Below are 15,905 nucleotides of genomic sequence, written 5' to 3' on the forward strand. Positions count from 1 at the left end.
CTTTGAAGTCAATGGTTACGTGAAAATCACGCATGCCCCACGGAAGCACTTCCGTGGGACGCGCGTTATTCGCGCAACTGCAGTAAAAGAATGAATGTAAACAGAAAAGCACCACGTGCTTTTCTGTTTACAAACATCCAAATGGAGTGTCATAATGATGGCGGCTGCGCGAAAAGCACGCAGCCGCGCATCCATATGAACAGGGCACACGGAGCTGACACGCTGCTGCCACTGACGCAAAACGCAGCATATTGTGCGCGCGCTAAACGCTCACGTTCGTCTGAATCCGGCCTAAAACGGACTCATTTTTCAAAGGGTTCTTCTTTGTGGGTTTGTGTTTTCTGAACCCATTTAGGACCCTCATCAAGTTGTAAGACCCTCATCTAGTTGTCTCAGACCTCACTCTAGAGGGGGCTGTCAAGATTTTAATACCTACCGCTGACCGGACCTACTGTTCACCTATTAGTCAATTTAACTTGCTAATGATAGGAATCCGTGCTCCTATCTCTATTACCATGCATGCCTGTAATCATACAGGTAATCTACCTTTATGTCCGGTCCTAGGTAGTGATAATTTTAATACAATTCTATGTGGTCTGTCTTGCTATACGTAGCTTAACCCCTTAGTGACCAGCCCATTTTAGGCCTTAATGACCAAGCTATTTTATTCGTTTTTCTATAGTCGCATTCAAAGAGCTATAACGTTTTTATTTTTTCGTCTACATAGCTGTATGAGGACTTGTTTTTTGCGGGATTAGTTGTGCTTTTTAATAGCACCATTTTTGGGTACATATAATTTTTATATTAACTTTTATTAACCTTTTTGGGGGGGATTATAACAAAAACCTGAAATTCCGCCATTGTTCTATGCGTTTTTAAATTGACGCCGTTCACTGTGCGACGTAATTAACATGTTACCTTTATTCTATGGGTCGGTACGATTACGGCGATACCACATATGTAGAGGTTTTTTTATGTTTTACGACTTTTGCACAATAAAAACACTTTTGAACTAAAATTATTTGTTTTTGCATCGTCGCTTTGCAAGAGCCGTAATTTTTTTATTTTTCCATCAATGTAGTAATTTTTTTGGGCTTGTTTTCTGCGGGACAAGACGTAGTTTTGATTGGTACTGTTTTGGGGTGCATGGGACTTATTGATTCATTTTTATTATGACTTTTTTGGGGGGCAATGGAAAAAAATTGCAATTTCGCCATGGTTTTTTGCGTTTTTTTTTTACGGTGTTCACCTTGCGGTTTAAATGACATATTAACTTTATTAATGGAGTCATTACGGTCGCGGCGATACCACATATGTGTACTTTTTTTTTTTTTTTTTTACACTTTTACTAAATAAAACCACTTTTTATGGAAAAAAATGATTTTATTTATTTTTTGACTGTACTTTTTATTAATAATCTTTATTTCACTATGATGACTTATTTTATTAGTCCCACTAGGGGACTTTACTGTGCGATGTTCCGATCGCTGCTATAATGCTTTGGTATACTTCGTATACCAGAGCATTATTGCCTGCCAGTGTAAATCTGACAGGCAATCTGTTAGGACGTGCCTCCGGCGCGTCCTAACAGGCATATGTCCAGGGCAGACCTGGAGGCTTTTATCAAGCCCCCGGCTGCCATGACACCCCATCGGAGACCCGCGATTGCATTCGCGGGCCGCCGATGGGTGACAGAGGGAGCGCACTCCCTTTGTAAACAAAGTTAAATGCCACGGTCGCTATTGACGGCGGCATTTAACGGGTTAAACGGCCGCGATCGAAGTAAACTTCGATCGCGGGCGTTGGAGCAGGAGCTCAGCTGTCATCAGACAGCAGAGCCCCGGCTCCTGCCTGCACGGGAGACCCGTGCAGGACTTAGACTAGGCTGACGTGAAAAGGCGTCAGCCTAGCCTAAAGCCCATTAGTGACTCACGTGAAAAGGCGTATTGGTGGTCACTAAGGGGTTAATAAAGTTTGTTCTACTATTAATCGGTAGTTGGGAAATTGGGCTTGGTTGTCTGCAGGCAATACTGTAAATCTCTGACACATTTATATCAGCAGTTCAGTGTATTATAGCCTTCTCCCATTCACTTCAATGGAAGAAGGCTATAATACTGTAAACCGCTGTACAAGTATACAAGTATGTCGGCGATACACATTATGAGCAGTGACAGTAATGAATGGGAAGCAGCGCTCATACGAAAATCAGCTGGTTCCGGGAGTCGAACCCCCACCAATCAGATATTGATGGCCTATCCTGAGGATGGGCAATACATTTTTTATGACTGGAAAACCCCTTTAAAGGGCTGACTCAACAGTGGCTAATCGTATTTCTGACATATTGCTGTTAGCATCATAGATAACTATAATGCTAGGAGCCCGGCTCCCTGAACTGTGGTCGGTCTGGGAAATACGTCCTATACATGGTTAGTATATCACAGACCAAACAGGCCTAACTCATGTCATTTTCAGAAATTAGGAAAAAAAAATTCAGAACCCGGATAAATTCTTTAAGGATAACGACTTTTCGTCACCCGCAAGTCGTGATAAGATTCCAACGTTATACGCAACTTGCTTGTGACCTCAATGCCTTCCGATGAGGGAAAAAGTCATGCAACAATTGAAAGAATTCCAGATCTTTTTCTCATAAGAAAACATTGAGGTTGGGTGTAATGTTATTTTCCTACTACTCAACTAAATGTCGCTATGTAGCCCTAGTCTTAAATAGCCAGCAATGTCAAAGACATAAGATAGCATTTACAAGTATCACAGATAATCTCTGTAGGCACCCACTGGGCGTAATTATAGTGGATGCAAATGTTGCAGTCACACCTGAAGCCTGGTGCCACAGGGGCCCAATTCCCTCTCCACCTCTTGAGAGGCCATCAGCACTGTCCCTGACATGTCATAGTTGGATGGCCTCAATCCAGGTTTTACATTGGAGCCCTAGAGCTTCAAGTTATGCCTCTGGGCACCCACATAACCCTGGTATCCATCAATACTTTTATAAACAGGTCTATTGTAGGTATTTTAACATTTTATCACTGTATGCGGTGTTGGAATATTATATTCATCCCCAATATGTCTTTCCTCGTTCCCTAAATTGCTGTCTACACAACTGGCAATAGAACTCTTGGAACATTTGGTTATTTAACATTTTATTTCTGTTTTCCAGTTTCAGGTTGAACTCGATCAGGAATACCAGGACAAATTCAAACGACTTCCAATGGAAATTCAGGAGTTTGTTCAAGAGGCCATGAAAGGAAAATTCAGTGAAGATGGAGAACATAGTTCTTCTCTCTTAACACCTGACAGTGGGAAGTCTCCAGTGGGGAACTCGGGAAATCACAAAAGTCTGGATCATGAAGAGGAAGGTGAAGAAGAGGCTCCAGTAAAGGCATTTGATACATCACTCTAACTGGGACTCGGAGGTCGCAATACGTTTTGTGCTGTCGGAGGCTTACACATTGTCTATTATTTATCTTGGCAATCTGATACCGCCTCTGTATAGTGTTACGTGACGGAAGCTTACAGTGCTCTTTTGAATGCACACTTCCAAGAGAAGCAGTTTTCTATTGCACTCAGCTGTCCATTTTTTAGGTATTTATTATTATTCTGAGTCTTGGTGCATTTATTGTGAAGTAGTAACATACATGTATTACCATATAGTGCTTCTTTGTTGGTGTATGTGAATAGGCAAAAAAAAAGTAACTTCCGGTCCATGCGCACTATAAAGAATGGAGGTGGAAGACCTTTATTCTGTGCAGAGTCCTAATATAGTGGGATATAGGCCAACCCCTGTGTAAGGCCGAAACATAAGGATGTGATAAAGACTATTCTACCTTGTGTACAAGATGAAGTGTTACCCATATCAACCAATTCACTCGTACCTTTTATTTACCAGTATGTTCTGATGGGGAAACGCTTATCTGATTGGTTTCGATGGACGATGATACGTTTGGTCACAGTAATCACTGGAACAATTTTCAGTGCTATCCCGTATTTAGTTCTTTATGTACCTAAACTGCTCAATATTTGCTTTATGTTGCACTGAGAGATTAAACATTTTGCTTTGCAAGCACTGGTTGCTTGCTCTTTTGATATTTTATGTATCTGTAATATAAGTGATTGATGTTTTTTGGGGCAATATGGTCCATAGTTGGAGACCATTGGAGCAAATATTTATTGATGTAGACTATACCCACAGTATATCACATGAACACAGAGGTGTTGAGCATGTGGGTTTTTATGGGATGCAGTTCCCCCTGGGAAGGAGGAAGTCAAATGTGCATGTCAGAACAAAGAATACTAACGGAATAGTTAGATTCTGCAAATTAGTAACATAACAGGTGTAAAAAGCGTCGTTTTTCTGTGGTATTAATTTGTGTTGTACTGTATGTTAAATCAGTCTTAGGATATAAATTTAAAAAAAAATATATAGATATATATATATATATAAAATATATATTTTGCAGGATCAAAAATATTGATTTTAAACTATTATAGTTTATGTAGACTTTTCTGAAAACTGTACACAGTGCAAATAGGAAATCCTGGAGAAATGTATGTTAAGAAATATTGTGCTGTATTCGGAAATAAAATGACTAGTCGTTGGGTCCACACTGTCCGCTCAATGGACAGCATTTTTCTTGGTAAAATAGTGAGTTAAAAACATTACACTTAAAAGCTAAATCACAAATGTGTAATAAATGGGTGTCTTACAAAATATTGAGGCAACTGCATAAGTAACCATACCCTATGATAATGATATCAGAATTGCTCCCTTTATCTGCTGGGTTTTCTGATCATAACCTGTCGGGCTGTGGGGGGTCTTAGATTTCCAATGGTTGTCCTGCGGACAGTTCTGAGTGTTTCTGTTAATAACATGACAGTATATCATGTGATTCTTGTTTATGAACTCCCCTAATGTTCATTAAAACAACATTTTCTATTTATGTAGATATAGATGGAACAGTATGTGCTGCACCATGTACGTCTACAATGGGGGGAGCTATTTAAAACAGGCCTTATTTATCAGAACTGTCTGACAGAAAAACTAGCCTTGTTACCCATAGCAACCAGTCACAGTGTAGCCTTTATTTTTCCAGAGCTGATTACTAAGTGAAAGCTGAGCTCTGATTGGTTGCTATGGGCAGTTTTGATAAAAAGGCCTACTACTATTGCAAATAAAGCAGTGTTGTTAGTCTCTGTTCACATATCGTTTTTGTCTTTCCTAGGCATACAGTGGCATACTTCACACATTGTAAAAAAAAAATTATACTGCTCGGTATATGTGTTTTACTGTATGCCTCTGTATAGGATAATGCATTAGATTATGCTTTTGTGTACAGTAAAAAAGGGGGCCGAAGCATACTGGCCCGGTGGATCTCAAAAGGACACTCTTTTGGTGTCTGCCCCGGTGAATCTCATATGGAAACGCTTTTGTCATCTGTTAATTAAAAAGGGCCCTATGGAGATGATTGGCGCATACACCAGGTGCATAAACGATACACAAACAGAGCATCACCCATAGGTTTCAATCAGATTGCAACTCTCACGTTTTAAGGCTCTTTAGTTAAGATAAGTAACAACCTGATTGGTTGGAAATAGCACCTCCTCTACTCTTATTTTGCACCTGTGTCTATAAATCCCCCCCCCCCGCCAAGGGGCTTCATTTATCAATTCCAACAGAAAACTTGTGTTGTTGTCCATAGCAACCTATCACAGTGCAGCTTTCCGTTTTCTAGAGCAGTTTTTGAAATAAAACCTAAGTTTTGATTGGTTGCTATGGGCAACAAGACCAGTTTTCTATTAGTTTTGATAAATGGTACGCTGTACATGAAAGATGTTTTTTTTACCTGAGGTGATGGAGTTGGCCGTATATACAATCAGGTCGTGATTTTAAACTCTTTCCTATATAACACTTCAGTCATTTTACTGAATCAACAGAGCAGGAAATGTATATATTGTCATTGCCATAAGCTTTTTGTAGTAATTACAGTAATTGTATCAATATGTTTCTACTACATTTATTAACGTAAACTTTTTATTTTATCATGATATTATACGAAAGATGTCAAAAACAGTGGTTTCACCATTATAGGTTGTACCTTTATTTATATATTTTCAGCAGGATTGTTTTAATATAGAAGTAGATATCAATTATATTGCATACATTTTTACTTCCTGTAGAATTAGTTGTGCAATAAAGTCTTGTGATTTTTATTTATGCTGCTATGAAAGCTCCTCTAGGCTCGAAATGAAAAAAAATAATTATTTTTTATCAGAAAACAGATGGTAATACGTCAACTGTGTTATTGATGGCAGATGTTGACAGAATGACAACTTAAGGATAGTAACACACTAGGCCGATACACTGCGTATAACTACAGACGTATCCACCCTGGTAGTCGCAGGCAATTCCACCAGAAAAACCTCACCAAATTGTGGATAGGTTTTTCGGGTGGCATGTCCGCTGCAGAAAACCTGCAGCAATAAAAAAAAAATAGTTTAAACTTACCCTGGCCGTAGTCATGGCGACACGTCCCTCTCCTGAGCGTAGCCCGGTCTCCTAGGATGACGCTGTAGTCCATGTGACTGCTGTAACCTTTGGCTGCAGCAGTCACATGGGAAGAAACATAATCCCAGGAGGCCGGGGTTCGCAGAATGGCATCGCTAGGACTACGACAGGTTGGTAAGTAGGAACTTTTATTTATTAATTTCAAATAAAAAATAGCAGGGTTTCCGTTGCAAAAGTGGCAACACATACCTCTTCGTTGTGGGTTTTACCTCCCCATTTAATTTAATGAGGAAAACCCACAAGAGCATAAATTGCTCCGGCTACGGCTTCAAAAACCGCACCGTAGGTCAATTTATGAAAGTTTTTTTCATGCGGATATTTTCCGCTGAGTGCTGATGAGATTTGATCAAATCTCACCCACACTGCTGCTACTGTATTATGCTCTGGACTTTCCGCAATTAATTCCATTGCGGAAAATACGCAGTGTGTCCGCCTAGTGTGTTTCTACCCTTAAAGGGTTTTTCAAGAAAGAAAAAAAAATTTGGCCAATGGAGGGAAATCCCATAAAACAATAACATAGCCATTACTCACATGAAAAATATCCAGGTGTTCCAGCACAGACCCTCTATGCCGTATACCACTGAGGCCCGTGATTGGATGCAGCGATCACATGGGTATACGGGATTGTTATTGCTGCAGCACTGTCAACAAAAAGCAGCGGCAAGCACTGGAGCAGCTGAGCTGGAATGCCTGGGGAATTTGTCGATGGGTCTTTTATTGTTTTAGACACTTGTCCCCCTTCCCGGATTTTTGCCTATCTCGGAGAACCCCCTTAATATCAGTGTCAGAGAAGCTAATTCAATGGTGACTACAAATATGGCAGCACTTCCTGTTGTCACTTTTAAAAAAATAGCTGGACAACATCTTTAACCTTTATCAAAACATAATAAAAAGGCAAAGTTTCTACCTCGCAGGGCCTTTTTCAAGCCAATGTCATAGTTAACACAACATATAACAGTGGTCATCCTTATACCCCGGTGGCGTCGATCACGCCTCCATACTTCACCAAACCACGCCAAGGTTGCTATAGCAACTAAAATTGTAAGCAGAACAATATTAAAATCTATAAGTGAAACGGGCATAATTACCAAACCTTGGCTATTATAACCCCTGATTTACTAATATACGGCCAATTTTAGGTCTTGGATTGAAATCCTCAATAAATAAATACGATTTAATGTCTTGCTCAGAACTGCTAATATACCCTCTGCTAACATTCAGCCTCCCTCTGAGTGCTAATATTGGAGGCCTCGGATACAGGGGGGGGGGGGGTTGTTGTTTATATACAAACCCCACCTCTTGAGATCAGATGTGTGCAAGCTATACTTGCCTACATTTAAGAAAATAAGTAGAAAGAAGATGTGACAGATTTTTTTTACATAATTTTTGCCATCCAAATCTCTGATGGTGCAGCAAGTTTTTGCCCTCCATTACTCTGATGGTGCAGCAAGTTTTTGCCCTCCAATACTCTGATGGTGCAGCACTATCGCTAGCCAAACTCATAAGACATTACTTTATGTCTGCTTAGGACAACAAACCTTCTAATGGCCATGAACGGAACTAGTAGTTCACACATATACTAACAATTGCCTCCATAGTTGGACCACATAGTGCCATGACCATTGTGCTACCCTGCAAAGTTTCCTCTGTGCTTCCTGGAGAGGTCTAAACATTTTAGGGAAATAGACAAGTAATGCTTTAAAGGTACAGTCCGGGGAATACTGATTCATTGTGTTAGTGTAGGGTCTTAGGGGGCGATGTGTGACACAGATATTCTCTCTTTGATTCTCTTTAAATCCCCGTGTCCCTTCAGACACTGCCTTGGGCATTATACAGTGCATCAGTTTTGCCCAGAGTGTTCTTTTAAAGGTGTTTTCCCGCCACTGTGTAGGGAAAAAGCAGAGATGGGACATTAATACCTTCGTTCTCAGGATCGGCGTTTATCCTGATGTCAGACCCTCCTCCAACTGTAATGTTATGGAGTATTCTAGCGATATGGCATAACATTACAAGATGTGAATGCCTCTTTAACAATGTAAGAGATTCTGCCACTGTGTCCTCATAAACACAGTCACAGTGCCACCATAATAAGAGCTACAGAGCCCACACAATGGTAGCCATAGCACCTCCATAACAGAGCCAGACAAAGTAACCCTGAAAAAACAGCCATAGTGCCCCCATAAAATCGTATCAGCTACACTGCCCCCGTAAAATGATACCTCCCAACAATCACATAGTAACCCCCATAGTAATAGTCACAGTGCCTCAACAAATTTTACTAGCCAATGTAATTGCATCTCACCTGCCCTGTGGCACTGACAATTGTTCTCTATTTTTGTACATCTTAGGCTTTGTTCACATCTGCATACTTGTTTTCCATTGTTCTGCTCCCTCATAGCAGCAGAACAACGGAAGTGCAGGATCCATCGCATAAGAGACACCAACTGCGCTCTACGGAATCCATTTACTTTAATGGGTTCCATCGGTTTTCCGTCATGGTGTCCGTCGCTTTGCTGGACAAAATAACGCAGTATACCACTATTTTTCCAGACAAAAATTATGGAATGTTCAACGGAGGCTCCTAACAGAGCCTCCAAAGCAAATGTGAACAGGCCTTAGGCGTCTCTGCTCTTCCGGCTGCTCTTTTTCCAGGCGACATCCTGTGATATCTGTTCTTCTGTAATTGGAAGCATGAGTCACATGGGATGAAACATTATTATGGGGTGCAGACTGCACCCTGATCAGCCGGAAGAGCAGGGATGAATTTCTATGGCAGCACCATGAGACGTGAGTATAGGCTACATGTGAAAATACCCTTCTTTGTGCCCTATGGTAATACTGCCCTCCTTTGTGACCCCCACACAATAATACCCCCAAAGTGATAACTGCCCCTTTGTGCTCCTACACAGTAAATATTTCCCCCACAAAGTAATAATGCCCTCTTTTCCACCACAGTAATTGTGCCCTTCTTTTTGCCCCCATAGTAATAATTCCCTTTGTGTCGCCCCTGCAGGGTAATAGTGCCCCTAAAAATTAATAATTCCACTTTTTCCACCACAAATGTAATAGTGCCCCCACTGTGCCCTTGCAGATAATAATACCTCCTGCTGTCTGCACAGTCCACCCGCTGTTATTTCCTGACTATCACTGTACCCTTTTGCATGTTTTAAATGTACAGAATATGCTCATAGTTATTTTTTTTAGCTGTTTAAGAATTGAGTTCAGAATATTTGCTTCCCCTGTAACTCTGTAGTGACTAGGTCCTGGAAGTATTGTTTTACCTCCATTGAGGAAAAGAGACATTAGTTCTCATACCATTGTCTTATTCTGACTTTGCTATTGATCATTTTATTTTACATCTATTGTTCACTTGTGGAACTATTATGAAGTATTCTGTAATTGAATATATTGATACACTATAGAATCTATGATAGTGGAAATTAGGACTTTTGTTACAATGTATTTGGCAGGTTTTATACAGCAGGGTTTGATGTCTAACAATGCCTGATGTATTAGTGACTCCATAGACTGAGAATTGTTTCTAATTTGACAGTTATTTAATACACAAAATTCAGTCACCATTTTATTTCCAGATAAATACTATATTAGATGAGACATGTTTTTTGGCTGTAAAAAAAAAAGCAGATATAATAGTCATTTAATGTACATAACTTTTTATACTGTATCTATGAAGTGACACTTTTTTTTGCAATAGTAATGTAACGTGTTACACATCTTGCATTGCTTTGGTTTTAACCATGAAACATAGATCAGTAACAATTTTCAAGAACTCCTGTAATCTACAAGCATCGGAGGGCAGCCATTTTTGGGGTCGTGTACAGGTGTAGCAGAGCTGAATTTGTAATTTGACATTTTATTTTGTGTATCATTATACCAGTACAATAGAATTACCCGCAGTTCTATGGAAAACCACACAATGGGCTGTGCCAGATAACAAACTCAGATGTTTTGTACTGACAAACTCCGCTCTACTACATCTGTATATAAGATCATATTTATTGAAATGAAGCTCATGACAATACTTACTGTAAATGATAGCTTATGTATTGGTTCAGGCTACAAGACGGCTGCCTTTATTGTATGTGAGGGTCAGTACATTTTAATAATACTTGAACTAGATTTTAAACAATTAAAAGGGTCTTTCTGATGTACTAGTCTTGTGCCTTTCTGTATTTGCCTTGTTACGTGTTGAATGTGTGAAATTGTTTATCGTAAATTTTACGTCATGTACACATATATACAATGAATATTCCAGATTGTATACGTTTTAGTTATCTGTATACTACTGAAATTAGGTTGGGTTTTCTAAGTCAAAAACAGTTTGACCATAATCTCTTAACCAATGGCCACCATATTGAATTTATTGTTCTTCATTTTTTAAGTTTCTAAATGCTCACTCACTAAAGGGACATTGTCTAAAATTGCAAAATGAATGTCATATTCGGAAAAGTATTAATATTGTGATTTAATGGACTTTGTGATTTATATGTCAAAGGCATAGGAATAAAAGTTACCTATGTTGTTAGGTTGTTTATTTCCAATTGGTTTATAGTGCACAATTTAATTTTACTTTGGGGTAAAAATTCTATGCAATTTTGTGGCATGGTGTTTCTTCCAGTTGTAACTTTGTGCTTTCAACACAGATCCAAAGGACAAATAAAAATATTAACACAATATGAATGATGATTATTATTTTATCAATATAAAAATAATGATATTTTCCAACATAAACAGCTAAATGTTAAATAAAAGGGAGTGATCCATAAAATTACAAAAATTGGATCATGGGAACAAAGCCTTAAGGTATGTACACACGGCTTATTTTCAGCTGTTTTTCGGGCTGTAAACGCCCCAAAAAATAGCTGAAAATACGGGGGGGGGGGGCTGAATGCCTCCAAACATCTCCCATTGAACTAAAAAAAAAACGCTTGATGCATGAGAAACGGCTGAAAATCGGAGGCTGTTTTCCCTTGAAAACAGCTCTGTATTTTACGGCTGTTTTTCATTTGCCGTGTGAACATACCCTGTCTGTTAAATCAATGGGTGTATGTCTTCCCCTTAAAGGTTTTACATGAGATTAGAAAAACTTGTCTACTTTCATAGAAAAACAGTGCCACTTATTTATCATGAAGAAGATGCAATCATTTGTGCAAATGTTCACTAATGTCATATGATCAATGTAACACTTAAAGGGGTTCTCCGCTTTGGACAATCCCTACTTGTTAGAAGAGTCACCTGACAGTAAGCTGATCACACATGTCACATTTTGGATCCTCAGCGATAAGATGTAAACTGTAGGGAAGCCTGGCAGTGACTGTTCAATTTCCCTGCAGCGCCACCACAGGGAAAATTAGGGATTACACAGTGTCCAATTAAATCAATGTTTTATCTGTGTAATGCAGTACAGGTCTTTGTAACTGCTCTCCTCTGACCAAGAGGGATTCTCTCTTTGGTGTTCTTTGAATCCCTGTGTCATGCACTGCCCCTTCGGGACCTGCACTAGGCATAACACAATATATTATTTTTTCCCAGAGTTAATCTTAGACAAAGGACCCTTGGACATCGCAGCATTATGTCATATGGTGCCTATAGACTGCTAAAAATATTAATTCTCATACTCATGGCATATTCCACAGCATTCCATATTACAGAGGTATTTTTATGGTGGCACACGGAGTGCGTACAGCATGTTTGTCCATGGCTCTCTAGTCAGTTATTTCTGACTGGAGAAATGCTCTAAGGGTATGTTCACACAGGTCGGAAATGCTGCGGAAAATCTGCAACTAATCCGTCCCTAAATGGCTGCATCACACAGGTTAGATTGCCAACTGCATTTATATATGTTTCTTTTTCCATTTTCACTGTTTAACCCCTTCCCGCTCCTTGACGTACTATTACGTCATGGCAGCTCTATCGTTCGCGCTCCATGCCGTAATAGTACGTCTTGCAGTTAGAACAGCGGTGCGCGCGCCCGGCGCGTTCATGCGCTGTGATAGCTGCTGTTTCTGACAGCAGGCTATCACGGCATAATGGGACGGGACCATTTACTATGGTCCCGCCTCGCCGATCGCCGCTATTGGCTAGTCAGTGAGTAACTAGCCAATAGCAGCGATCGGTCTCATTCAGCACAGCAGTGCTCGAGCCCGGCGTTCCTGAGCTGTGATAGCTGCTGTTTCTGACAGCATGCTATCACAGCATAATGGGCCGGGACCATTTACTATGGTCCCGCCTCGCCGATCGCCGCTATTGGCTAGTCAGTGAGTAACTAGCCAATAGCAGCGATCATTCTCGTCACTTCCTCTCTCTGACCTCACATCCTGCTGCAACCGCCCTGAACGCCCTGTTGGAGTTAGCGAGGCGTTGAGATCGGTTGTGAGCAGAGAGTCAGAGAGAAAAGAAGTGAAAAAAAGTTTCTAAAACAACGTTTTTTTTGCTTCCCACCACCCCATCCACTACCCACTCCTGTTCCCTTCCTCTTTGAGTTCTACCCACGTTTTTTGGTCAGTGATCTCCTATCACTGACCACTTTTCAGTCTTCAGGACCACATTTCTTGGTCCCTGGGGATTTTTTTTTCATTTTTTTCTATATAAAACATAAAACAAAAAAAAAAATATAAAAAGAAAAAAAAGAAACAAAAAAAAATAGTTAGTTTAGCCAATTTTGAAAATTTAACTGGTTAGTTTAGTATTAGCCCCTTCCCGCTCCTTGACGTACTATTACGTCATGGCAGCTCTATCGTTCGCGCTCCATGCCGTAATAGTACGTCTTGCAGTTAGAACAGCGGTGCGCGCGCCCGGCGCGTTCATGCGCTGTGATAGCTGCTGTTTCTGACAGCAGGCTATCACGGCATAATGGGACGGGACCATTTACTATGGTCCCGCCTCGCCGATCGCCGCTATTGGCTAGTCAGTGAGTAACTAGCCAATAGCAGCGATCGGTCTCATTCAGCACAGCAGTGCTCGAGCCCGGCGTTCCTGAGCTGTGATAGCTGCTGTTTCTGACAGCATGCTATCACAGCATAATGGGCCGGGACCATTTACTATGGTCCCGCCTCGCCGATCGCCGCTATTGGCTAGTCAGTGAGTAACTAGCCAATAGCAGCGATCGGTCTCATTCAGCACAGCAGTGCTCGAGCCCGGCGTTCCTGAGCTGTGATAGCTGCTGTTTCTGACAGCATGCTATCACAGCATAATGGGCCGGGACCATTTACTATGGTCCCGCCTCGCCGATCGCCGCTATTGGCTAGTCAGTGAGTAACTAGCCAATAGCAGCGATCATTCTCGTCACTTCCTCTCTCTGACCTCACATCCTGCTGCAACCGCCCTGAACGCCCTGTTGGAGTTAGCGAGGCGTTGAGATCGGTTGTGAGCAGAGAGTCAGAGAGAAAAGAAGTGAAAAAAAGTGAAAAAAAGTTTCTAAAACAACGTTTTTTTTGCTTCCCACCACCCCATCCACTACCCACTCCTGTTCCCTTCCTCTTTGAGTTCTACCCACGTTTTTTGGTCAGTGATCTCCTATCACTGACCACTTTTCAGTCTTCAGGACCACATTTCTTGGTCCCTGGGGATTTTTTTTTCATTTTTTTCTATATAAAACATAAAACAAAAAAAAAAATATAAAAAGAAAAAAAAGAAACAAAAAAAAATAGTTAGTTTAGCCAATTTTGAAAATTTAACTGGTTAGTTTAGTATTAGGGTTAGTTAGTGTCAGGGAACCGTCAAAAAGCGTAGTTAGGTATAGTGTCAGGGAATTTAGCGTCAGGAATCGGTCACCGTAGATAGGCTTAGCGTTAGGGATCCATCACCGTAGTTAGGTTTAGCGTCAGGGAAGCTCGGAATAATTAGATAGGTTTAGTGTCAGGCACCCGTCACCGTAGTTAGGTTTAGTGTCAGGGAAGCTTGAAATAATCTAGATAGGTTTAGTGTCAGGGAATCGTCGCCGTAGTTAGGTTTAGCGTTAGGGAAGTCCACATAAAATTTAGTTAGGTTTAGTGTTAGGAACCCTCGCCCTAGTTAGCTTTAGTGTCAGGGAAGTCCACTTGCTCTCTAAAAACAAAACACACATTTGTGCTAGTTGTGCTATCCTATTGCTCCCAGTTAGGGATTTATTTTTTTGCAGTATATAAATTTTGTCTTCGCACAACAAGCATGTCCCAACGGACATTTACTGCTGAAGAGGCGTATGCATTTCTGGCCTCCGACACAGACTCGTCGGATGGCGATACAGTATTTTATTTGTCTACCTCCTCATCCAGCGATGAAGAGGAGGGACCCCCTAGGAGACGCCCCAGGACCACCACCATAGTAGAAATCCCTGAGAGAAGTGACCCCACAACAAGTGATACCCCTGAGCGAAGTGACCCCATTTGGACACCCACACCAGACCATTATGAACCCCAAATCCCTGAGTACACGGGCAGCCCAGGCATCAAATTTAACACGGCAGGGTTCAGTGAGATGGACTTTTTCAAGTTCTTCTTCACTGATAACTTTATAGAGCTAATGGTCACCCAGACTAATTTATATGCCCAACAGTATATCACCAAGAACCCCAACTCATTTTATGCCCAATCCCAGAGGTGGACTCCTGTAAACGCAGCAGAGTTGGGCAAGTTCTGGGGACTGCTCTTGAACATGGGGCTTCTAAAAAAGCCATCCATTAGGACCTACTGGAGCACGGACATCCTATACCACACCCCGATGTACCGTATGGCCATGTCCAGGATGCGTTATGAGGCAATACTTCGCTTCCTACATTATGCCGATAATGAGCAGTGCCCACCCCGAGATGACCCCAGTTTTGACCGTTTATATAAACTGAGACCCCTATTAGACCATTTCAGTGCCCGGTTTGCCCAAGCATACACCCCCGAGAAGTGTATTTCCATTGATGAGTCCCTGGTACATTTTAAAGGGAGGCTTCAATTCCGCCAATACCTGCCAAGTAAGAGGGCAAGGTATGGCGTGAAGTTGTATAAGCTGTGCGAGAGTGCATCAGGGTATACATATAAATTCAGGATATATGAAGGGAAGGACAGCAGTATTCAGCCCCCAGAATGCCCCCCCTTACTGGGAATTAACGCAAAAATTGTGTGGGATTTGGTGCACCCACTGCTGGACCAGGGTTACCACCTCTACCTGGATAATTTTTATACCAGCGTCCCGCTCTTCAAGTGCCTCGCTTCCAGAAGGACTGCGGCATGCGGCACTGCTAGAAAAAATCTTAGAGGCCTCCCTAAAACACTGCTTGGGCAAACACTCAGAAGGGGTGAGAGCAGGGCACATTCTAGTAGCAACATATTGT

At 41.2% G+C, this 15,905-nt stretch overlaps 1 protein-coding gene across 1 annotated transcript in view; it reads left to right on the forward strand.

The window, feature by feature from the left end:
• PLCB1 (phospholipase C beta 1) overlaps nt 1-7,521 on the forward strand; it is a 612,909-nt gene extending 605,388 nt beyond the window's left edge. The window contains exon 32 of the mRNA XM_075863061.1: nt 3,182-7,521. Within this exon, the coding sequence (XP_075719176.1) occupies nt 3,182-3,418 (237 nt within the window). The 3' untranslated portion in view covers nt 3,419-7,521. The remainder of the gene's footprint in view (nt 1-3,181) is intronic.
• Nucleotides 7,522-15,905: the final 8,384 nt, after the last annotated feature.

The sequence above is a fragment of the Rhinoderma darwinii genome, chromosome 4 (genome assembly GCF_050947455.1).
Source record: "Rhinoderma darwinii isolate aRhiDar2 chromosome 4, aRhiDar2.hap1, whole genome shotgun sequence".
NCBI classification, from domain to species: Eukaryota; Metazoa; Chordata; class Amphibia; order Anura; family Rhinodermatidae; genus Rhinoderma; species Rhinoderma darwinii.